Here is a 23,736-nt window from a genome sequence, read left to right on the forward strand (position 1 = left end):
TTTTTGGGTACATCTTTGTCGCACTTTTTTTGCTTCAAGACCAATGTCAGCCTGTCAGCACTCTGATTTGGTTCTTCATTTCTGGGTAAATGATGTGTGTTTGATGCATAAAACATGCCTTCAAGTGATATGATAATTGGCATCAGCACATAAACTATGGATTTCTCGACACCAAAGGTCCCTTTGCTTGTGGATTGTATTATCATAAAATTCTACAATCCCATATAATTCAAATATTGCAGTTTTATTAACAGTGTTTTTTCCCATTTGTCTTTAGCTCAGTTCCTAAATAGATGAACCTACATAAATGGAAACATCCCGCACCTAAGCAGGCATTTAGCGCGCAGCCAATGGGAGTCTGAGCTTCAGAAGGCCGAAAAGGCGGGGAATTCGAAATGGCGCGCGGGAAATTTGAAAAGGCGCTCGGCCCTTCGCACGAGCGACGTCTTGTTGCTCCTGGAAAAGACGTGATTTTATGATGAAAAATCGATGTCAAAGAAATGATGTGGTACCCTCTTTAAAAAATGGATGCGCCCTCAATATTTGAATTTAGTGAAAAATCGATATTCAAGAATCAGCGGTTCTCTCGAACCACGAGGCTCGAATGATGAAAAATCTCCAAAATCCCGTCATCGAACTTCCATTCGCGTTGTACCTACGCAGAGCTTTAAAACATCATGAAACTTACAGAATGAAGTCTTGTTTTGAAATTTTGCGAAATTTTTCCAGCAACATTAAATGGACTACATTTTGCAATTTGGAACTATAAATTCTAGCCCGGTTTAAAAACAACGTATATGCCATTAGTTTCCCTGTGCACATAAGTGTTTTTCCTGAGGAGGCAACATTTTTAGTTCCAAATTGCAAAATGCAGTCCAAATTTCATTCCTTGGAAGTTCATTCCACATCTTCGCCGCAGGGTTGCCACAGAATTTGGAAAATGAAATTCCCGGACAATTCTCTGATCTCCCTGACTTACTCTCTTCAGATTCCCGGGTCGGCTAGGTTTGCCTAGCGGTCAGCGCGTCTGACTCTAGACCGATAGTTCCCGGGTTCGAATCCCGGTGGTGGCGATCAATTTTCACGGAACTGACGAGTGGGTCTGCAAAAACAGATTCTACTCGACCATTAATCCCTGGATATTTGAAAGCCGGAAAATGGATGTGCCAAACTCCCCCTGATGTCTACTGACAATAAAATAATCTCTATGTTAGAACTCATGTCTATAAATGACTGTAGATTCCTCATTTACTAAATAATCAGGAATAGGAGCCAAATAAATTGGGGGGGGGGGGGGGAATTCCTGACGATTCTGCCGTGCTAAGGAAGAACGCCGTATGGACATTCGAGAGTTGCCAAATTTCCCTTGATGAAACGTGTATTTTTGACGGCATTCATGCACATTTTTCTTCGAAATTTTCAGATATTTTAGATTAAATTGCGTACAAAATTGTCTAAAAATTTTGGGGGGAACTACCCACCGTTTTTCTAGTATAAATTCGGTTTTTATCGAAGGAAACTTGGCAACGTCTGAAGGCTCATACAGCGTTCTTCCTTGGCACTGCAGAATTGAAGATATGCCGAATGATTAAATAGACATACTTCGGAATAGTTGGCAGGCGAAATTCGGTTTCCGAAACATCCAATAACCCATTCTCGCAGGCAAATAAAGTTGACTTAAACATTTTTCCCTGACAATTACCTACGTCATTTTCCCCAACATTTCCAGATTTCCTCTCACTGGAAAAAAAAAAAAACACATTGGATTTAGAATCCAGACTCTTGAAAACATTGACAAGAAAAAGGACTCTTGATTCAATCAGATTTAAGCTTAAATCAAAAGGAAATCCGCTCAAATTCAGAGGCTTGGTTCTTGATTTAAGCTTAAATTTGATTGAATCAAGAGTATTTTTTCTTGTCGATGTTTTTAAGAGTCTGGACTCCAGATCCAATCTGTTTTTTTTCCAGTGCTGACTTTTCATAATTCCCTGACTGAGGCCGCCCTGATTCGGTTATACGAGAAGATCTCAGACGAAATAAGTTAAGATAGATCGTTCAACTCGTGCGATGGCCTGCTGCCGGTTCGTTGCCGCCCCGTCATGATGGCTTGGATTTCCGAGAGGGACATGTTCTTCGTCTCGAATACGTAAAGCCAGGAGAAGACGGCGGCGGCGAAACTGCAAACGGTGAAAATGGCGAACATGGCCGCCACCCCGACCGCGCGGCTCACGCCCAAGTAGATGTAGTTGAACAGCGCACAACTCCCGGCGATGCAAATCACCGAGACGACGGAGGCATGGTACCTGAAAACATACAAAATAATCAAGAATAAAAACACACTAAAATGCAAAAAACAGTTAGTTAGTTATTTATTATAATTTTAAGACATTCAGCGACTCAGGCTATTAACGTCTTTACAGATAATTTTGAAAATAGGAGTATAAACATAAAGGAAAATTTAGATTTTTAAATTAAGAGAGGTGAGGAGTTTTAGAATTTTGGTGGTAATATTAGGTTCATCGCATGTAAGAGGGTTTGTATTTCTGTTGATTGTAGGGGAGTAGATTTGTGATTGGAGATATCGGAGGGAAGAGCAGTCCATAAGTATGTGTTTGATGGTTAGAGGTGATGAATTGCAGAAGTGGCAGATGGGTTGGTTTTCTTTAGATATGATATGATTGTGAGTGAAAAAAGTGTGACCTATCCTGAGACGTGCAAAAAACAAATGGGTATACAAGGCTAGAGGATACATACACATAGAGTACCTATATTGAGAGAGTATGGCCACTGGTGTTACCACCTCTGATTGGCTCCGCCATCTTTGGCTGAATGGAGCCCTTAGGACTCAAAAATGGCGGACGCCATGATTTAATATAATGCAAAATGACTCAAAATGTAGTTTTTTTTTTGCTTATCGTAACGAGAAATTTACTCAAATGCACTAATGCGACTTTTTTACATATTTTTTAGACTAACCATGTGCGATTTTTGAGAAAAATGATCTTAGATGTAGTAAGGATGGCAGCAAGTGCGGTTGGTGATAACCGTCAAAAGTTGGCAATGACCCCCCTCCCATCCACAAAAACCAAAACAAAGCACCGCCATTTTTGGGTCCTTAGCCTCTCCATGGGGCCCAGTGGCCACTCTCTCGATATAGGTACTCTACATAAACAACCAGGATGTTTCGGGCCAATTACATGCCCATTCTCAACTGGAACAGAAGCTAAAAAATGTAAAAATTAAAACAAGAAAATGAGCATGCAACTGACCGAGGTAGGAATCAGTGCAAACTGAAAAACAGAGCAAAGATGGAAAGGGGCACTATCACCTCCTTGATCTCAGGCCAACCTCTATACCCACCAAGGAGTATTTATAGAGGCTCTTCTCTACCACTCAATCCATCTATGTCAGCCCTAAAGTTGCATAGTTCACGTCTATTCTTGACGATGTTTATCATCTCCAACACACCTCTGGCAAAGTCCCGGGACTCGACACCTAAAATTTTGGGCGAATCAAAATCAAAATGGTGCCCCAATTCATCCTCATGTTGGTGTAGAGCTGTCTTTTCTTGTCGGTTGTACATATGACCGTACAGCCGTTTCCTCAATATAATCAAGTTTTTATCAAAGCAATCAAAGCTTTTGATTTAAATCAGTGCAGGGTATCTACAAGTCCGGACATAGTACTGCTTATTTGGGGACGGTCCGGAAGCACTGAAAAAGTAGTCTGCTCAAAGGTCCGGATTTTGGTTCCTTTTTTCGTCATTCTTGTAGCAATTTGAGCGAGAAATTCGCATTTTTCAAATTTTTCGAATTTCGTCGATTGGAGATACTACAAACGTACTAAATTTTTCTGTTGAGGAGGCACTGAATTTCTTGGGAAATGCACTGGAAAAAGTACTGATTTTTGGCTAGCCTGTTCTGGTAGACACCCTGCAGTAATTGGACCGCCTTTAGCAAATAGGAACCAAGTTACATCAGCCATTGCCAAATTTGACCGGGCAACTTAATTTTTGGCAAGAGTACGTCTCGCCTCGAACGTCTGCGCCCTAAACGAGATACGTGGTTACGGACTTAGACGCACCGTTGTAAGGTCTAGATGACCCTATTCCCAACGTCTCTTAGAAAGTACCTTTCAACAACTCTTAACAGAAACAACGGTAAAAAATTCACCATTATTTTCAACCCTTTTTTTGACTTTTTTTGTAAATCAAAGTCTACCCGCTAAAATTTAACAAATTTGACAAAATTCGAATGTTCATACGGCGTTCCTCCTTAGTATTGCTGTGTATGTCTGTCAATGAAAGGATGATTCCCGAAATGTACATAATAGGTCCTTATTGTCCAAACAAGAAATTTACACATCAATGAATTACATGAACCAGAGTCAGCGTGGAGTTGGAAAGTGACCTCCATGTTTCTAGCTGTTCGTTGAAGTCTCCTTGGAAGTCCCCCTCATATCCTGCCGTGCTAAGAAAGGAAGCCGTGCGTACATTCGAGATTTACCAAATTTTCTGGGAGACAACATGCATTTTTCAGGGCAGTCATGCATATTTTTCCTTGAATTTTGCAGATATGCTAGATTAAACTGCCCACAAAATTGTCTGAATAATTCGAATGAAAATATTAATAATTTTCCCAGTAATATACGTTTTTGTATCAGAGGAGATATGACAAGGGCTAAAGACTCATACGGCGTGCTACTCTAGCTAGGCAGTATTGTCAATGTACATACGTAAGTAAAATAAAAATCAATATGAGTCATATGGACAATAGGGTGTTTCAAATAAACGATAATTTATGATCATTTGAAATCTAATTCGATAAAAGCTTGCGCGGTTGCCATATTTTCGTCTTTTGCGATGGAGATGTTGCATGTGTGAGGAATTTGCGATTTGATTGTTGATTCTTATGTAAAAGTTCACGAGAAACACGATGGTACCACTGGTTTTCTCTGAAATCAACTCCCAAGCTCAAAAAAAGATTTCAAGTTGAGGCCAAAATGGAGGGGATATCCCACGATATCCTGAGAGTCCTTCTCTACATGAAGACAAACTCTCCATAAAAAGATAGGGAGCAAATACATTGACAGAGCTGCCATTTTATTTGGGGACTCTAAAACTGAAAACACGGCAACCTTGCTAATGTATTTGCTCCCAATCTTCGCATGGAGAGTTTGTCTTGATGTGGAAGTGGACTCTCAGGATAGCGTGGGATATCCCCTCCATTTTGGCCTCAACTTGAGAGCTTTTTTTGAGCTTGGGAGTTGATTTCAGAGAAAACCAGTGGCACCATCATGTTTCTCGCAAACTTTTACAAAAGAATCAACAATCAAATCGCAAATTCCTCACACATGCAACATCTCCATTGCAAAATTTGGCCCGAAAATTCAATTCTTTTATTTGATTGAAACGGGCCACGAGCCTGTGTCACACTAACAACATACTCCATCAAAATATCAAGGTCAAGTGCTGTGATTGGTGCAAGTCATCGAATAAGCTAATCACACCACCTGACCGTGATATTTTGATGGAGTATTTTGTCACACAAGCTAAGGAAGGAAGGCGTTTAAAATTACCTGACATTGGCCGGGAAGAGCTCCCCAACGAGAATGTGCGGTATGACGGCCATGGCACCTCCATAGGAGGAAATATAGAGGATCATGCCGATGTAGGGGAGCCATTTGATGTTGGTGGTGTCCCACTCGGTGTTCTGCTCGAGGAAGAAATAGACGGCCACGATCCCGGTCCCGATGGCGTCGCCAGCGTTGGAGACGATACTCAAAGGCCGCCGACCAAGCTTATCGATAAGCGCGATGGAGACGAGGTTGAAGACCAGGTTTAGGGCACTAACTAAGGCCATCGTTGGATACGGCTTCCAGAACCCATCGTACCTGCGCAGAAATGCACAGAGGACAGTGGGCTGATTATTGAAATTTACAGATAAAGCAATAGACAAAGAAGACAAAAAGGATATGGAGGGATCCTATTGATGGAAGCAGGTGGTTGCAATGGACAAAGGACGTAGGTAATAGACTAAGTAACGACAACCCACGAGAGACCCGATAGTTAGTCTATCGTTTATATCCCTTATTACCTTAGTCTATGAGAGCTCCCCATTTTAACCAATAGGATCTCTCTATACTCCTTATGTCTTCTTTGTCCATAGCTTTGTCTATAAATTTCAATAATCGGCCCGCAGGTGCACATAAGACCTTTTTGGCTCTATAATTGTTCGAAAATTTCAAATTCGCAAAATAGGTTCCTGTGCGGAGCAAATTTTACTTTTAAATGTCCTTAATTTTAGATTCAGGTTCATCTTAATATGGTTTTAGGTGTTTCCCCGTACGGGCGGTCACAATGGACCACTAGACAAAGTACGAATTTAAGCATTCTGATACAGTTTCTTAGCCAAACACGTAGAACACGATTCTTGCATCAAAAATCACTGAAGTCAACTCCTAACTGAGATATATCGACGGTGAGAGTCGGCAATCACATAACTCGTTTGCGGTGTCTGAAAATCTCCGCCTCTACGTCATTTTTTTAAAGGAGAACAAATTGATATTATTTCTTGAAGTTTTTGCAGACTTTTCTTCGCATTGAGAAGAAAAATCATGACAGTTTTAAAGAATTGCCGTTGAGTAGTTTTCCATTTAAAAAATAAAGTATGACAGGAAGTCTGCGACGTCGCAAACCGAGTTATGTGATTGCCGACTTTCACCGTCGATATGTAGCTACGTTTTAATTTTACATTGGTCACGAGAAATTTGAATTGCCCGGTCACAAAAAACACAATACTCTAAGTGCGTCAAATCGCGCACTACATCGGTTTTGGCAGGCTTCTCAAACAAACATTGTTCATTTCCCACCCTTCATTGTTCAAAGTGTAAAAAATTTGCTCTAGCTGAGCCAAAGCGTCAAGATTGAGATTGCCGTATTTTCGTATCGCAGAGACTGCCGCGGTAACGTTTTGTTTGCGATCTGACGTAAGTACGTAGACCATTGTGTTTTCATTAGCGGGAGGTTTGAATTCACGCGTCAAGAAACATTAAATATCTAGGTTAAGAGCTAATTTCACTAATAATCGCTGCGCGAATCGTGTTTTACATAAAATTTTGATTAAAAAACACGTATCAGAATGCCTAAGTTCGTACTTTGTCTAATGGTCCATTGGACTACATTTTGCGATTCGGAACTACATTTGGACCGAGTTTAACAGAAAGGAACCAAGCCACATCAGCCATTGCCAAGTTTAACGGGGTAATTACATTTTTTACAAGAGAACGTTTGCTCGGATTTCTTTGAAAATTTTAGGGAATTTGCTTCGTACCATGGAGAATTTTCACTAAAATTTGCACGAAAATCTGCACAACCATTTTCATGTAAAAAATTAAATTGCCGGATTAAATTTGGCAATAGCTGATGCGGCTTGGTTCCTTTCTGTTTAACGCGGTCCATTTATGACTCATCCGTGAAAACATGTATGTGCATGAGGAGACTAATACTATGTTATTTGTAATTTGAGCCAGAGATTGTAGGCCCATTTTAAGAATGTAGGTAGTCCGATCCATATTTATTGAAAGTTCGTATATTTGTACCTGGGTAGGGTGGTGGAGCCATAAGTGAATACAGCGACGATCCCGCTGGCCCCCTGGAAGAAGGAGAGGGTGATGACGATGATGGAGGCGCGGATGTTGCTCGGTGTCCGGAACAACTCCAGGTAGGAGCTCGAGGACTCCATCTCCAGCTTCACCGTCTCTTTCAGCTCGGCCAGGGCCTCTCCTGCCTGAGAAAAAAGCGTGGTTATCAGTAGCGAGGCACAGAGATTGACCATCGATATTTTCCCTCTTGAAGCTATGGTAAAGAATCGATTATTATGGTGTTCGCAAGGTGATAACATTTCATGAAAAATAAAATCTTGAAATTTCGCATGAAATTTATCATGAACTTTCAGAAATTAGACGTATTTCTATCAAACGGACCTAAGCGCCATAGGGGAAGGAAAGGAGATGGGGGGCTTGGATTGGCGGGTGTTGCGGAACGCGATGCTCGCTCCTCCTATACTCGCAATGCTTTTCCGTGGCGCTTAGGTCCGTTTGACAGAACGCGCTAACCGAGATTCTAAAATCTTCAAAAGGAACTCAATTTGGCTCTTAGTTCTGTTTGACAGAAATACGTCCAATGTATGAAAGATATTGATAAATATCGGTTCCTTTTCATGTTTCGCAAAATGTAAAAATTGTGACTTTCTTCAATTTTTTGTGTTTGAGTGCGGGTTGCATACTCTAGTCCCTGAAAAGTATGAAATATTTCACAGCCTCGTGAAATCTATAATAAAAGATTTCACTAAAATTTAAATGCTTAAAGTGCAGAAAACATTTAAGTGCTTTGGAAGTCATTGAATTTGACACGGAATCACCTTGATATTTACAAAACACACATTATATTTTCCTTGCATTTATATTTTTTATCTCATCAATTTAAATGAGAATAATCCATGCATAACGGGACGATAGCAAAAATTAAATGTCGTGGAGAGTTGTCCGGAGGTTTTTTCGTCACAAAAGGGCTAAAACAAGGTTGTTGTTTGTCACCAACACTATTTAAGGTTTACCTAGAGCACGTGTTAAAGGAATGGAAAAATAAGGTTGCGGGAATGGGCGTTCCACTCGTTGATGGGCAGACCCTTTATACTCTATGCTTTGCCGATGACCAGATCGTTGTAGCTCAAGATGAGGAAGATGCAGATTACATGACGCGGAAGTTGGTCGAAGAATATCGGAAATGGGGCATGGACGTTAGTGTGTCCAAGACAGAGAAGCTGGTCGTGGGAGCAGCGCATCAACGGCAAAGCATAGAGCTTGAGGATGGACGGCGCATCGAAGAGTGTGACGAGTATAAGTATCTCGGTGTTTGGCTCGATCAGGATGGAAGGATGGATAGAGCAATTAAGGACAGGATCATCCAGGGCAGGAGAGCCATCGCGATGCTGAACGGGGTGCTCTGGGATCAGAGCATCTCAAAGGCAAACAAGCACCGGATATATGACGCCATCGTTAAAAGTATCGTGCTCTATGGTAGTGAAGTGTGGCCTATGACGAAAAGAACGCAAGAAATGTTGAGGGCAACTGAAATGGATTTTTGGCGGCGATCTGCCGGCATTTCGAGACGGGACCGTGTCCGTAATGAGAGAATTCGCCAGGTGATGAAGGTTGAGAAAGATATCGTGCACGACGTCATGTCCAGGCAGTTATGCTGGTATGGACATGTGCAAAGAATGTCGGAGGAGAGGTTGCCCAAACAAGTTTTGGATTGGGTACCACCTGGGAAGAGGCGACGGGGACGTCCCGTAAAGGGTTGGCGGCAGGGCGTTGACGAAGAGATGTTGCGGTGTCAGTTGCCCGATAACCTCTGGGAAGACAGGCATATGTGGCGTTTGGGTGTCGTAGAACGCCAGAGTGCGTTATAAAGCGACTTTATATATATATAATCCATGCAGAGTGTGCACACATATCAAAATCATGAGTTGAAAAACGCTGACTCTGCGAGTTTCAATATCAGAGCCGAACAGAACGGAGCAGCGTGCTGCCATCGCGGAACGCGCCTTGGCGCCTACAAACCTAAGTGGATACTTCACGCATTGCGCAATGCGTGAAGTATCCCTGTTAGGTTTGTAGGCGCTGGCCGCCCGCCCGCCGAACCGCATCGCACCACGGCGGCGCTTCAAGCAACTATTCTACAACACAGTTGTTGCGCGGCATCATACAAAATTGAAGGCGCTACAACATATAAGAATGACAGGCATCCTTTAAGAGTGCGAAGCTTCCCTCGCAAAATAAATCAAGATACTACGGCACAAAAAGAGAGCGATAGTTCAAAAACTCACCAAGTCCTAGCATCCGTATTTAATAACGTTTAGCATAAGTTTGGAATTTCATTAGAGAATAAAAGTGACTCAATTTAGGCAGAAACATTCTTGAGTACGCTGTCAAGAAGATTTTATTTCGAATCAAGAATAAAATCACTGAATGAAAGCGGGTTTCTGCTTGATATAAGTGCCTTTTCCTTTTACATAATGCATCTTTTCTGTTTTTGCATAATAACCACCATGGTGTTCCTCGTCGTGAATACTCCTGCGGGCTGATTTTTGAAATTGGTAGACAAAGCTCTAGACAAAAGAAGACAAAAGGGATATGGGGGGATCCTAATGGTAGAAGCGGGAGGTTACGATTGACAAGGAGGGTAGATAATAGACCAACTAACGGCAACCCAAGAGAGACCCAATAGTTTGTCCATCATTTCCTGCTTCAGTCTTTAGGAACCAATTATTTCAACCAATAGGATCGCTCCATACTCCCTCGCATGTTTTCTTTGTCTATTGTTTTGTCTATCAATTTGAACATTCAGCCCGCTGCATTGAAGGAATTTTTAGCTAATTATTTTTGATCATGCAAATTATGCGAAATCAACCTTTTTAGCCGGTTGTGTAGTTCTGTAATTCCCTCAAAATGTTATCATATTATTCTGCCATGCTGAGGAAGAACTCCGAATGAATATTCAAGAGTTGCCAAATTTCCCTCGAGGAAATGTTTATTTTTGAGGAAAGCTATAGATATTTTCCCTTGAAATTTTCAAGAACTTTAGGTGAAATTGCGAACAAAATTACTTGAAAAATTGTAGGAAAAATATTCTATTTTTCACCAGGAAATCCGTGTTTTATCAAAGGAAATTTGGCAACGACTGAAGGTTCATACGGCGTTCTTCTTTAGCACGGCAGTATTTTCCTCTCTTCTGGCCTGGTTACACGCTCAAATTTCCATCAAATTCCGATCAAAATGATGACCAAGATGGCGGTCGAGAGTTATCTAGATTGATGAGTAAAATTAATTAAAACAGCGTTTTGATTGAAATAAGCATGAAATAAGCACGGTTGTGTGGAAATCAGATGAAGGATGAGCCCCACAGTTCCATCATCTACCATCAAATTTTTGCAAGCCGCAGAAATTTGATGGTAGATGGTGCGCACCAGTCACCATTTGATCGGAAATTAATGGGAATTTGAGCGTGTAACCAGCATATAACTCACTCAGTCACTCGTTGATGGAGACAAACCTGCGGTCTATCAGCTTCCTCGCCAGTATTCCAATAGTAATTGAAACTCTCCTCCGCCTTGACTTCATCGTTGTCAATTAGGTGCCAACTAGGTGATTCGACGGCGATGATGAGGATGCAGAAGAAAGCCACGATGGACAGGATCAGCGCTATGAGGTTCATGTCGAAGTAGGAGATGAAAATACCGACGCTTGTCATGAATATCTGACCGATGGCGATCACTGTGATGTACACGCTTATCAGAGCGCCTGTTGGAAGTACAAAACGGACTTAATTCGGGATATGTCATTATCCTCCGGCCAAAGTATCACAAGCTTCATGCGACGTTTCAAAATTTCCACCGCCATTTAATTTTTTTACAGAGAAATTGTTGGTTGAATCCGTTTGACAATTTCACTGAATTTTATCGGGAGTACAAAGAAAATTCAGGGACATTTTCAGCTTCGTTGACTTTCTCTGTAAGAAAATAAAATGACAGAGGAAATTTTGAAACGCCTCATGACGCTTGTGATACTTTGGCCAGAAGGTGACGATGTACATTTTTGACCGCGACCCAAGTAGCACAACGTAACGAAACTACTGGACTAATATTTGCACTTTAGGTGTGGCAATTAAACTGATTTTCCCCCAACAATAAGGTTGCAATATTTTTTCATCATTTAATCAATAAATGCAAATTTTAAGGATCAATAAAATAAATTTTAGGTGTGGGAAAGGTAGGAAATTTGCAATGCAGAGAAAAACTGCATCCTATTTTAATTTCATTGCAACAAAGTTCAATGAGGAGAGCCCCCCTTCAAGCAGAGAATAGACAACATACAAAAAACTCCGGCCCAATAGCGATAATTTTACCAAATATAATTGCAATCTTTGCTTCTTGGGCAACGAGAAGAAGGACCTTAGTCCACGGGGACAAAATGAGTAGAGCTATGTTTATCTAGTTTGATAAGAAAATCTCCGGCTAAGATTTCAAAGAAAAACTCTCTCTTCAGTCTCTTTAATTATAATGGAGAGACAAGTTCATTTTTTTTGCAAATGAGTGGCAGGAAATATTACAAGCAAGTACACAGCAAGAAGTTTAGGTATATTAAAATAATATAATTTCGTATCCTGAACATGTTATATCATAATTTTAAGAAGTTTCCTCTCAAAAATACGTTTATCGTACTTCCATCTTAAACTCACCATAGCTATGCTCGATTTGGCATGATATTTTTGAAGCTTTTCTGCCCCCAAAATGTTCGTTGAACATTCCTCTGCACTCTTGAATCAGACACTCAATTTTGAGTCTTTGTGGGGTAAGGTACCTTTTGCCGTGGACATTCACACATCGTCGGTGAGACTGCGCAAAGGCATGTATCTCGGGTTACGACTCAGGAGGCTGATTATTGAAATTGATAGACAAAGCCATAGACAAAGAAGACATGGGGAGTATGGGGCGATCCTATTGGTTGAAATAGTTGGCTCCTATAGACTAAAGGAGAAAGTGACTATAAGTATAGGGTCTCTCATGGATTTCCATCAGTTAGTCTATTACCTACCTCCTTTGTCCATTGCAACCACACGCTTCCACCGATAGGATCTCTCCATATCCTTTTTGTCTTCTTTGTCTAAAGATTTGTCTATCAATTTCAATAATCAGCCTTCTGCCCTGATTTGTTTTTTAATAAAGCCGTTGCAGGAATTGGTCTGGTGAGTTGGTGCGTTGAGTTCTCCTTCAATTTCGCGTGAAACTGTGCTACACTCCGATGGTCGAATAGTTGCCTCACGCTCATGTACGCTGAATGTGGATCGCGTCCATTCTCACCGTTATTCCTTAAATAGACAATACTCATCGTCATTTCTCAAAATCTTCCCCGATTTTCCCTCTTTGTGTTCAGGACACTCTTTGAATAGTTCTTGCACAAGTATTGGTTTTTTGTCTTTTGATGAAATAAAACGTGAGCGGAGATTTTGAAACACCGCAACCGAGGTACACGTTTTTCCAGTTTCACCGAACATGTGTGATCGGAAACAGGGGTATTGGATCTTGGTCAACGGAGACAAAATTTAAAGTACAGCTGTATGTTTGTCGGGAACCAGCTCGATTGCGGTGTTTTCTGAAGTGCAACTGCTTCCTCACTTTAAACAATACTAAATTTATGTACAGTACCTAATAACATCAACGCAATAATTTCCATTTCAAATTAACAGTTCTCTAATAGAATAACGAAGACTATTTGCTATTTTAGGCATTTTTAAGGCAAGGATAAACATGCATGCTTCTAAAAACACTTGCAATCGAGCTTGTTTCCTCTTGTTCAATGCGATCCCATTGTTTGAAACGTCCAATTTTACTGTTTGACTTTACTTGAACGAATTTTACTTTGATGAAGAATTAGCATGAAGCGGTTCATCATGTTCTAGGTGTTTTTTCAGCGATAAAACTTTAAAGAAAGAACTTTTTACTTGCATTTATCTATTTTTAGTTGTAATTATTGTCTGCCATCGTTCATAATTGGTTGTGCTTAACTTCAAATTAAATCATCAAGGCCTCTTTGTGACTTAAATATGAAGATGGAGTTTCTCATTGTCTAAACGTATTAAGATTATGCTGCTTTCTTAAAAAGAGTCGTAAATTCACGATGATAAACCAAGCATTGTTCAGAATTGTCTCTTGGGCGTAAAATCAATCAATGGCAATTCCTAATCTTGCATACACCTAAAAAGTAGCTTCTGATAATTTCTGAGGAAAAAATGAGTTTTAGGGCCATAATGGATATGATACCACAAAATAGATTTTTTAGTGCGAGGTCTCTAAATTAACTTATCTCTGCAGGCTGATTATTGAAATCGATAAACAAGCAAAGCTATCGACAGTTAAGACATAGGGAGTATAGAGCGATCCTGTTGGTTGTAGTGGGTGGTTCCTTTAGACTAAGGGAGTGAATTATGGACAAACCATAGGTTCTCTCGTGGGTTGCCGTCAGTTAGTCTATTACCTACCTCCTTTATTCATTGCAACCACCCGCTCCCACCAATAGGATCCCTCTGTGCACAGGGTTGCATTTTTTCACGAAAAATGTAATCTTGAAATTTTATGTGAAATATTTCATGAAATTGCAGAAAAATTTGAAAAATATAGAATAACATTTTTTCAAAATTAAATGAAAAACGACTGGTTTTTGCTTTTTGGTGTTTCTTAGTGCGTGCTGCATACCCAGCCCCTGAAAATATGTTCATATTTTTCAGAATTTTGGGAAATTTTCAATATTTCATACTTTTCATTTCACCCGTGTAACCCTGTCCATGCATACCCCTTTCGTCTTCTTTGTCTATAACTTTGTCTATCAATTTCAATAATCGGCCCGTTGCGGCCTGCTTGTTGACTCCTATGTCCATTGCAACTTCTCGCTTCTTCCAATAGAATCCCTCTATGTCCCTTTTGTTTTCTTTGTCTATAACTTCGTGTATCAATTTCAATAATCAGCCCGGGCGATTTATAGACTATTTCAACAAATTCTAACCTCTAATTTTGGAGTCGGCGATCTCGGCCATGTAGATGGGCCCGATGATGAGTATGATGCCACAGCCTAGGCCGGCGGCGAAGTTGGCGGCGATGAGCCAGAACGGCGATCGGGCGAAGATGATGAGGGCCCAGGCGACGGCGTAGATGAGGGCGTTGAGGAGCATGTTCGTCTTTCGGCCGAGGCGCACGAGGACGAACCCGAAGAGGATCGGCATGAGGAACTCGCCCAGGGTCACCATCGACACGATCACCGCGATGTCCTCCGGGTCCACCGCGAACCCCGCCTCCCCCTTCAGGATCTCCTCGATCGCCAGGTTCGGCCACGTCTGCACGAGCCCGTAGACGAACGGCAGGATGCTCACTGGGACATTCCGAAGAGGCATTAGAATGGATACGTAGCTTAAAATTTAAATGTGATAGGATCTGTGAAAAGGGATTAGTAGGCGGATCCAAAGGGCGAAGAAGTAAAAGGACGTAGGAGGACGTAGGTGGACGTAGGGAAACGTAGAGGGACGTAGAGGGACGTAGAGGGACTTAGAGGGACGTAGAGGGACGTAGAGGGACGTAGAGGGACGTAGAGAGACGTAGAGGGACGCACAGGGACGTAGAGGGACGTAAGAGGACGTAAGAAGACGTAGGGGGACGTAAAACACGTAGGGGGACGTAAGAGGACGTAGGGGGATGTAGGGGGATGTAGGGGGATGTAGGGGGATGTAGAAGGTCGTAGGGGGACGCAGAGGGACGTGGGAGGTCGTAAGGGAACATAAGGGGACGTAGGGGGACGTAGGGGACGCATGAAGGGTGGTAAAATTCATGAAAAATAAAATCTTGAAATTTCACGCGTAATATTTCATGGAATTTCAGAAGTTTATGAAAGATATTAAAAAATACCAGTTCATTTCTATGTTTCGCAAAACTCAAGAATTGTGAGTTTTTTCTATTTTTGTGTGTTTGAGTGCGCGTTGCATACTCTAGTCCCTGAAAAGTATAAAATATTTCACAGCCTCGTGAAATCTATAATAAAAGATTTCACTAGAATTTAAATGCTAAAAGTGCAAAATAGATTAAAGTGCTTTGGAAGTCATTGAATTTGACACGGAATCACCTTGATATTTACAAAACACACATTATACTTTCCTTTCATATATATTTTTTATCTCATCAATTTAAATGAGAATAATCCATGCAGAGTGTGCAAACATTTCAAAATCGTGAGTTGAAAAACGTTGACTCTGCGAGTTAAAGTATTAAAGCCTGACACAGAGCGGAGCGTCGTGCTACCAACGCGGAACGCGCATTGGCCCCTACAAACCAAAGGGGATACTCCACGCATTGCGCAATGCTTGAAGTATCCCCTTAGGTTTGTAGGCGCTGGCCACCCGCCGGCCACCACAGCGTACCACGGAGCGGTATATAATTATTATGAAAGATATTGAAAAATACCGGTTCATTTCGCAGAACGTAAGGATTGTGACTTTTTTCTATTTTCGTGTTTTTGAGTGCGGGTTAATACTCTAGCCCCTGAAAGTTATGAAAAATTTCACAGCCTCGTGAAATTTCATGAAATATTTCTCTGAAATTACTAATATTTTCTTTCTTCCTTACGTTTCATGCCACTCTCGTCGCACGCCTCCTCCCCCCGTTCGCCCGAGAAAAGGGAGAGGTAAAAGGGAAGAAAAAAAGAAGGAGGAGCGAAGGATTGAAGAGAGAAGGAAGCTAATACTTGATAATTATTCGTGACTAAATTTACTCAAACTGCAAACTGGACTGGATGCTTTAAAATTCTTAGAATTTTCCGCGGGATGCCCCGCGAACCCATCCTCCGCCCCCTCTTCAGTTTGAAGTGAATATTTAAGGAGTGAATTGTCCTCCAGAAGAACCGAATGTGGGGGAGAAAGGTCAAAAGTGGTGATTTTGAGCTCCGTTGAGAACTGAATGAGTTTATAGTTTCAAATTATGGGTTCATACCAATTAAAATTAGATTCGGAGCATTGTCTTTTCCGGTATGTACAATTCATTTCCAAGGTGAAAAATTTTCAAAGTAGAAAAAGTCCTATTTTGACCCATAGGACTCGCTCCTGCAGTCTGACGGTTCAACCTTGGATCACCCTGCATAATACTCTTTAGAAATTGGGATGAACGTTTCCAGCCATAATCTGAATTATCAAAAATGTTTTAGACGACGGAAATGAATCATTTTTAAGGCTGGTGTCAGTGCTGTCAAATTTTTTTCACGGTTTTTTTCCAATTCAAAATTTATCGCGCCTCGCTGACTGTGAAATGTTTTTAAAGAATCAATTTTTCAACTTTTAGGACTTTTTCTGTGCTGAACGATGTGACATTAACCCTTTCGGCTGCGGTAAGGGTTATTTTGCCTAACCCTGTCCACTGCCAATTTTTGAAGTTGGAAACACCGTTTTTTCTCCATTTAAATCCATTAAAAATATCGATTTTAGATGAGGCAGGCTGCCTCAATCGATGCCAGAATCGATTGTTTTACATGCATTTAAATGGAGGAAAAACAGTGTTGCCAGCTTTCAAAAATCGCCACTAATTCAGTTTCATCAGAAGACAAAAACGGATTCAGATTCAGAAATTGTACTCACTAGAGTCCCTTTATACTGAGAGTCAAGACAATTCAGCTCATGGATGTCACAAACGGGAATAAAGATTACAGAAATTGAACGTTTTTCGTAATCTTTGATCGGCCCATTCTCAAATGCCTTTCTCCGTTCCTCCTCTCATTCCGTTTGTTCCTTGCCGAACCCGTAATTCCCTGGTCCATTCCAGATTATAATCTTTGCAATTGGTGAAAATGTAATCTTTATTCCCGTTTGTGACACTGTGGAGGCCTAAAATACGGGAACCAATCAGAAATGGATTCAAATTGTCTTGACTCTGAGTATAAAGGGACTCTAGTACTCACCAGCGCAGCAAACGAGTATTTGACGTAAATATCCCTTGTTTGCGGACAGCCATGCTGTCTGGATCATTTTCTTCTAAATCGGAACACTGTTAAATATCCCATGAACGGTAAGTGCAACAGTCGACGCTGCCAGGGTGATGATAGTACGCTTACTACACTGCCAGCAACTAAACCTGCAAATATTAGACAATGGCTCTGGATAATAGTCTCAAAGTCATTGTTCAGATTTTCTGAGTTTTCCGCACGTGACCGGAGGAGCATCGTAATATTTACGAAGAGATAAAACGAGAAGCCAGGAGTTTGCTCGCCGGGTAAAAAAAGAGGAAAAAGAACAAAATCTCCGTGCGCTTCGTGATTTTCGGGTGATTTCGTCTGGTGCGAACATCACGGGAGGAAAAAAAGTGCATAATAATTCGAGAAACTCAGACAGCAAAAAGCTTTTATCGCTTTGTGATATGAAGTCTCGGATGTTTCCAGTCTTTATGAGACTTATCAGCTTAAAGATATTGTGGAAAATTAATTTTTCATGAGGAATGCTCTTTGAGCAGCACGGTCGAGTGCCGATCATTCGCAACGTTTGCAGGGACTTTAGCGGGATTTTCGGAACTGTTTAATGATGCACCGGGTCTCGTAAGTTTATTATTGTGTGTTTGCTGCCAAAAGTAATTTCTATTCTACAGCTGTGTTTCGTTGAAACGTTTCTCGAAATGACGTTTTTTCGGAAAGCTAAATTCCACGTTCCGTGTAGCAGAATTTCAAGATTGATAGTGATAAATGTGTTATTCAAAGTTAATTCATTGTCTATGTATTCCAATAAAACTTCCACTAAATAGCAAGTCAAATCTACTTCTGAAATAAAAACTTGCTATAAATCGCTATGTTCTATTTTTGAATACGGAATAGCTATTAAATCGCAATTTATCGCCATAAAATCGTTATTTTTGACAACTATTTTTGACTATTTTCGTCACTCAATTTTTGAATTTGTAAAAGCTGCTTACTTGCAATTTTTTATCGTCGAATTCCTACTTTTGAAAATTCTGCTACAAGAGTTTTGCATCCCCTTCAAAAACGTTATTTTGAAATATGACTGTATTTCTGCAAGAGGGTCTCTAAAATATATTTTGTCTGCAGTCCTTTCGTCACCTTCCGGCCGAAGTATCATTAGCGCCATACGGCTTTCAAAATTTCAACCGCCATTTTATTTTTTTACAGTGAATTTGTTGGTTGAATCTGTTTGAAAATTTCACAGAATTTCAACCGCAGCACAAAGAAAATTCAGTGAAATATTCGGACGAAAAATTTCTCAATTATTTCCGATTTTTGCTGAACAAGTTCTTTGTAAAAAAATAAAATGGCGGCGAAAATTTTGAAACTTCGCATGATGCTTCTAATACTTCAGTCGAAAGGTGACGAAATGACTACAGACACAATATATTTTAGGGACTCTTTTTTCCAAATAGAGTCGTATCTCGCAATGAAGTTTTTGAAGGGGAAGCAAGAGTCATGTAGCAGTCATGTAGCAAAGAAAGAATTGGACAATGAAAAATTGTAAGTAAGAAGTTTTTAAAAATTCAAAAATTGGGTGACGAAAATAGTCAAAAATGTTTTCAAAAATAGTGATCTCAGCTATAAATTGCAACTAAATAGCTATTTCGTATTAAAAATAGAACATGCATATTTATATAGCAGGTTTGTATTACACAAGTAGATTAAACCTGCTATTTAGTAGAAGTTTCATAGGAATAAATAGACAATGTTTTTATTGTAAATAGCTTATTTAGACGTATTTCTGCCAAACGGAAGTATGTGCATTCGGACATTTATTTATTTATTTAATGTATTTATTTGTTTCTTTGTTTGTTTGTTTCTGCACAAAAAAGAGCTAATACAAATATGTTAAGTTTTATATTAATATTTTAATACATTTATCAAGTAGGGAAAATAATTAAATCCCATAGTAGTAGGTCAAAATAAGATTCAATCCTGAACATACTCATTAATTCCATAGTACTCTCCGTTAATTAGATATTCTCTTAATTTCGCTTCAAAATTTTTTGCATCATAAATTTTCTTTAGATCACTGAGAGTTTCAAGAAGAAGGTATGGTGTCTTCTTAGAGTGGGGCTATCCTTTATCGCAGCCGTCATATCAGCATTCCTGGTGTTTACTTGGCAGTTGGCATTTGAATGTCTATGAATCCCTGGCGTTTAAGTCTTTTTAAGAAGGTATCGATTAAATCATCGGCCTTAGATATTTTGGCCCCGTGTCTCTAACTGGTGATGCTCTCCCTGTATACGCTTTCTGTATTTAGATTATTACAACTGAAGATTCCTGAACATATCCGACGAAGTGAGAAAATCGGAAGTGCCTTTAATTTTGAACACGCAACACGCACATCCGTGAAACTCGAATAGTTGCATTAAGGCGCCACAGCATTTTAGTCAAGTCGTTTTAAAGCGGAAACGACTCCAATTTTTGAGCTCGCAATTCCATGATACTGAAAATATATGCAAACTGAAGTGTCCAGTCAAACATCGTTTAGTTTGCTTAAAGTTAGTCTTATTTATCTTTGAAGTGGAGTAAAATCTCCAAGGAAAAACAGACAAGTTTTTTCCTAGAACCTTTCTCCATCTAGATGCTCTGCAGTTCTAATAAAAAAAAAAAATCTTGTAAGCACTCAAATGTTGTCAATTTCCTCTCAGAAAATATTTACTTTTGAAAAACGTTATGAATATTTTTACTTCAAATGTTCAGACTTCTTAAAATCAAATTTCGAACGAAATCCTCCGAAAAACAGAAGAGGAACGAATCGCATTTAGCAAAAAGGAACCAGCTCAATTGACAGTGTTCTAAAAATGTTGCTTCTTCATGATCATCTAAAAATTTTCTCAGTATAGCAAATAGTTTTGACTTCCCACTAAAAAAATGTTAAAATCAAAGGCAATTAATCGTGTACATTTTAATACAGTATATATCAAGTACTTTCAAAAGAAAAGGAGAAGTTGCACGATTTTGAAAACACTGTAATCGCGTTAGTTCCTTTTTGCTAACTGCGATCCAAATTTTTGCGAATTTGACCAAAAATTTGCGCTCAAGTGTTTTTAAGAATGTATCAATTCAATCATTCGCCTTAGATACATTGGCCCCTTGTCACTAACTGGTAATACTCTCCTTGTATAGGTTTCCTGTTCTTAGGGTGTTACAACACGGAAAAAAAAAGAATTGCTGATTCAGCAATTCAATTGCTAAAAACAGCGAGTGCAATGTTTCAACGCAGATTTTTCAACAAAAAAATGCTACTTTAACCACCCCCGTGGTTAAATTAGCTTACAATGTGGTTAAAGTAGCATTTTTTTGTTATAAAATCTGCGTTGAAACATTGCACTCACTGTTTTTAGCAATTGAATTGCTGAATCAGCAATTCTTTTTTTTTCCGTGAACTGACAAGTCCCGTGCATATCTGAAGAGGTCAAAGGAAATTTGGCATCGCTTGAAGGCTCATACGGCGTTTTTCCTTTGCCTTTGGACGGTAGTGCACTCCCTTGACGTCACTAACACTGCGATGTCGTCCAATAGCTCGCCGTAAGTGCGCGATGAATTCAAACGCACAAGTGCCGGCCGTGTCGGTGGCATCGCCGAGGCGAAATTTTAATTAATTAAAGAAAACGTCGAGGGCACAATTATTGTCGGGGAGCAGGAGTTTCGACCCAATTCGCGGAACCCGGTGGAGTCGCCCCCGCGCAACGGGAAGCGCCGCGCTCTAATTAATTAAATGTATGATAATAAGCACACGCTTTTCTTGCCGGAACAACCCGGGGCCATGCAAAACACGGGCGGGGGTGTCGCCGAACAGGGATCCGCGCACATTCATGTGTGAATGCCCCCAATTCTCCCGTGCTAAGGAAGAACGCCGTATGGACCTTCAGACGTTGCCAAGTTCCCTCCTATAAACACTGAAAAAAAATCTCGGTGTATTTACTAAGAAAAGTGTAAAATTACCAAGAATTCAGGGTTCTATTTGATCCTAGTTTTTCTTGGTAAAATTACCATTTATGGAATTGGTAATATTACGGAGAAATCTCGGTAAAATTATTGAACTTTCTAGGTAATTTTACTAGACCTTGGTAAAAACGCCAATATTTTTTTATCGACTGTGGTAGAATTACCGAGATAAAATTGCAAAGTTACCGGGAATTGATTACCAATAAAAGTGGTATTCTTACCTGAAAAAAAACAGCAAAAATACCGGTTTTTAGGTAAGCTTACCAGTCTGTCTAGGTAAAATTACCAATAATTGGTAAAAAAAGTGAGATGGTAAAGGTACCAACGGACCGTGGTAAAAACGCCGAGAATTTTTTTTCAGTGAAACCCAAATTTACTTGTAAATTTGTGAATATTATTTTCCAAAATTTTCAGACAATTTCGTACGCAATTTGATCTTAAATATCAGGAAATTTCACGGAACAATATGCATGAATGTTGTCGAAAATACATATTTCATCGAGGGAAATTCGGCAACTCTCGAATGATCATACGGCGTTCTTCTTTAGCGCGGCAGAATTTGTCCTGCACTTGTATTGCAGGGATCCCGGAGGCTCGTTAACTTCAAGGTTCCGCGTTGAGCACATTTCCTTCGTTTCTTTCATCGAATCGTCACTTTCCGGCCGAAGTATTTCTCGAAATGACGTCTTCCCGGAAAGCAGAGTTACACTTTCCATGTGGCAAAGCGATAAATGGACGGATTTCTGCCAAACGAACTATGTGCATTATGACGCGAGCCCTGTTATGCATATCGACGGTGAAACTACCAAACCACGTATCTCGGTTTGCGACGTCGCAGACTTCCTGTCATACTTTATTTTTTAAATGAAAAACTACTCAACGTCCAGTCTTGAAAATTTCTGTGATTTCTCCTCTTCGCGCGGAGAAAATTCTGTGAAAATTTCAAGGAATGATATTAATTTGGTCTACTTCCAAAAAATAAAATGTGAGTGTAGAAACTACCAAACCACGTATCTCGTTTGCGGTGTTTAAAAATCTACGCTCGCATTTTATTTTTTTGAAGTAGACCAAATCAATATCATTCCTTGAAATTTTCACAGAATTTTCTCCGCGCGAAGAGGAAAAATCACAGAAATTTTCAAGACTGGACGTTAAATAGTTTTTCATTTAAAAAATAAAGTATGACAGGAAGTCTGCGACGTCGCAAACCGAGATACGTGGTTTGGTAGTTTCACCGTCGATATATTGTATGGGTCTCAGGGCTCTTGATATTACGATCTATCATGAGATGTCATTAATAAATTAGTTCTAAAAACATCAGAAACTGTAAAAATCGACCTATTTTAAGTCGTTGATTAGATAATAATGTGATTCAATTATTCATTGCATCAATATTTCACGGCTCTGAAATTGAGAATGGGTCGTATTGATTAAAATGTCTTTAATTGTTTTTTTTTTCATATTATTCAGGATGACCGATTCAAGTCGGTGATTATCTCGACTTACGAACACTGCAATGATTGTGAGTTGGTTGTGGCGCCTTCATGCAACTATTCGTGGTCCATGGATGTGCGTGTTGCGCGTTCAAAATTGAAGGCACTTCCGCTTTTCTTACCTCCTCAGAAATGCATCGAGTAGTAGTTACTTGCAGCACCTAAATAAAAGAGCTCCTACGTAGAGAAACTAGGAATTGTATCTCAGTTCTTTTCTACAAAAAAGTTCAGCCCTTTAATTGGCCAACGAATTTCAGGCTTTCATAGATTTTCTGATTTCCCAACTTTTGAAACGGATTGCATTTTGCAAAAAGGAACCACTAGCATTGCAATGTTGCTAAGATTGTGCAACTTCCTTTGTCTTGGAGGAAAAACCCGATTAACCATTAATATTTTCTATTTTACTCGCTAAAAACTGTAAATTTAAGACAAAAATTACCATCTAAATTTCATAGTTTTTCATGATTTCCGCAATTTTATTGCAAAAGATGAAGTTGCACAATCTTAGCATCATTGCAATGCTAGTGCTTCCTTTTTGCAAAATGCAATCCAAATTATATCTGAACAAAATTTAATGGATGTTTTCCCAGAGAATTATCCTTGTCCTGTTAGTTCATTCATCTTTCCCTCAATGAAACTAATTTTTATTGATCAATTTTGTTTGGATTTTTAGTCATTCTTCTTGTTGAGG

General features: G+C 39.9%; 1 protein-coding gene across 1 annotated transcript; it reads right to left on the minus strand.

Moving 5' to 3' along the window:
* Window positions 1-225: 225 nt before the first annotated feature.
* On the minus strand, window positions 226-18,136 carry LOC109033825 (facilitated trehalose transporter Tret1). Its single transcript, XM_072303462.1, has 6 exons — window positions 17,548-18,136; window positions 14,620-14,982; window positions 11,114-11,361; window positions 7,600-7,787; window positions 5,578-5,892; window positions 226-2,303 (listed from the first exon to the last, which is right to left on the minus strand). Exons 1-6 carry the CDS (start codon window positions 17,612-17,614, stop codon window positions 2,042-2,044), a joined length of 1,443 nt encoding a protein of 480 aa, XP_072159563.1. The 5' UTR covers window positions 17,615-18,136; the 3' UTR covers window positions 226-2,041.
* Window positions 18,137-23,736: the final 5,600 nt, after the last annotated feature.

This window comes from Bemisia tabaci, chromosome 8 (assembly GCF_918797505.1).
Source record: "Bemisia tabaci chromosome 8, PGI_BMITA_v3".
Classification (NCBI taxonomy): Eukaryota; Metazoa; Arthropoda; class Insecta; order Hemiptera; family Aleyrodidae; genus Bemisia; species Bemisia tabaci.

What these genes read in the sequence shown, in the direction of transcription:
- LOC109033825 (XM_072303462.1), bottom strand. Translation starts at nt 17,614, where the DNA reads ATGATCCAGACAGCATGGCTGTCCGCAAACAAGGGATATTTACGTCAA. An exon ending in GGCTCCACCACCCTACCCAG is followed by an intron (nt 5,893 to 7,599) that starts GTACAAATATAC and finishes ATTTCTGCGCAG; the next exon opens with GTACGATGGGTTCTGGAAGC. An exon ending in CTCTTCCCGGCCAATGTCAG is followed by an intron (nt 2,304 to 5,577) that starts GTAATTTTAAAC and finishes GTATGTTTTCAG; the next exon opens with GTACCATGCCTCCGTCGTCT.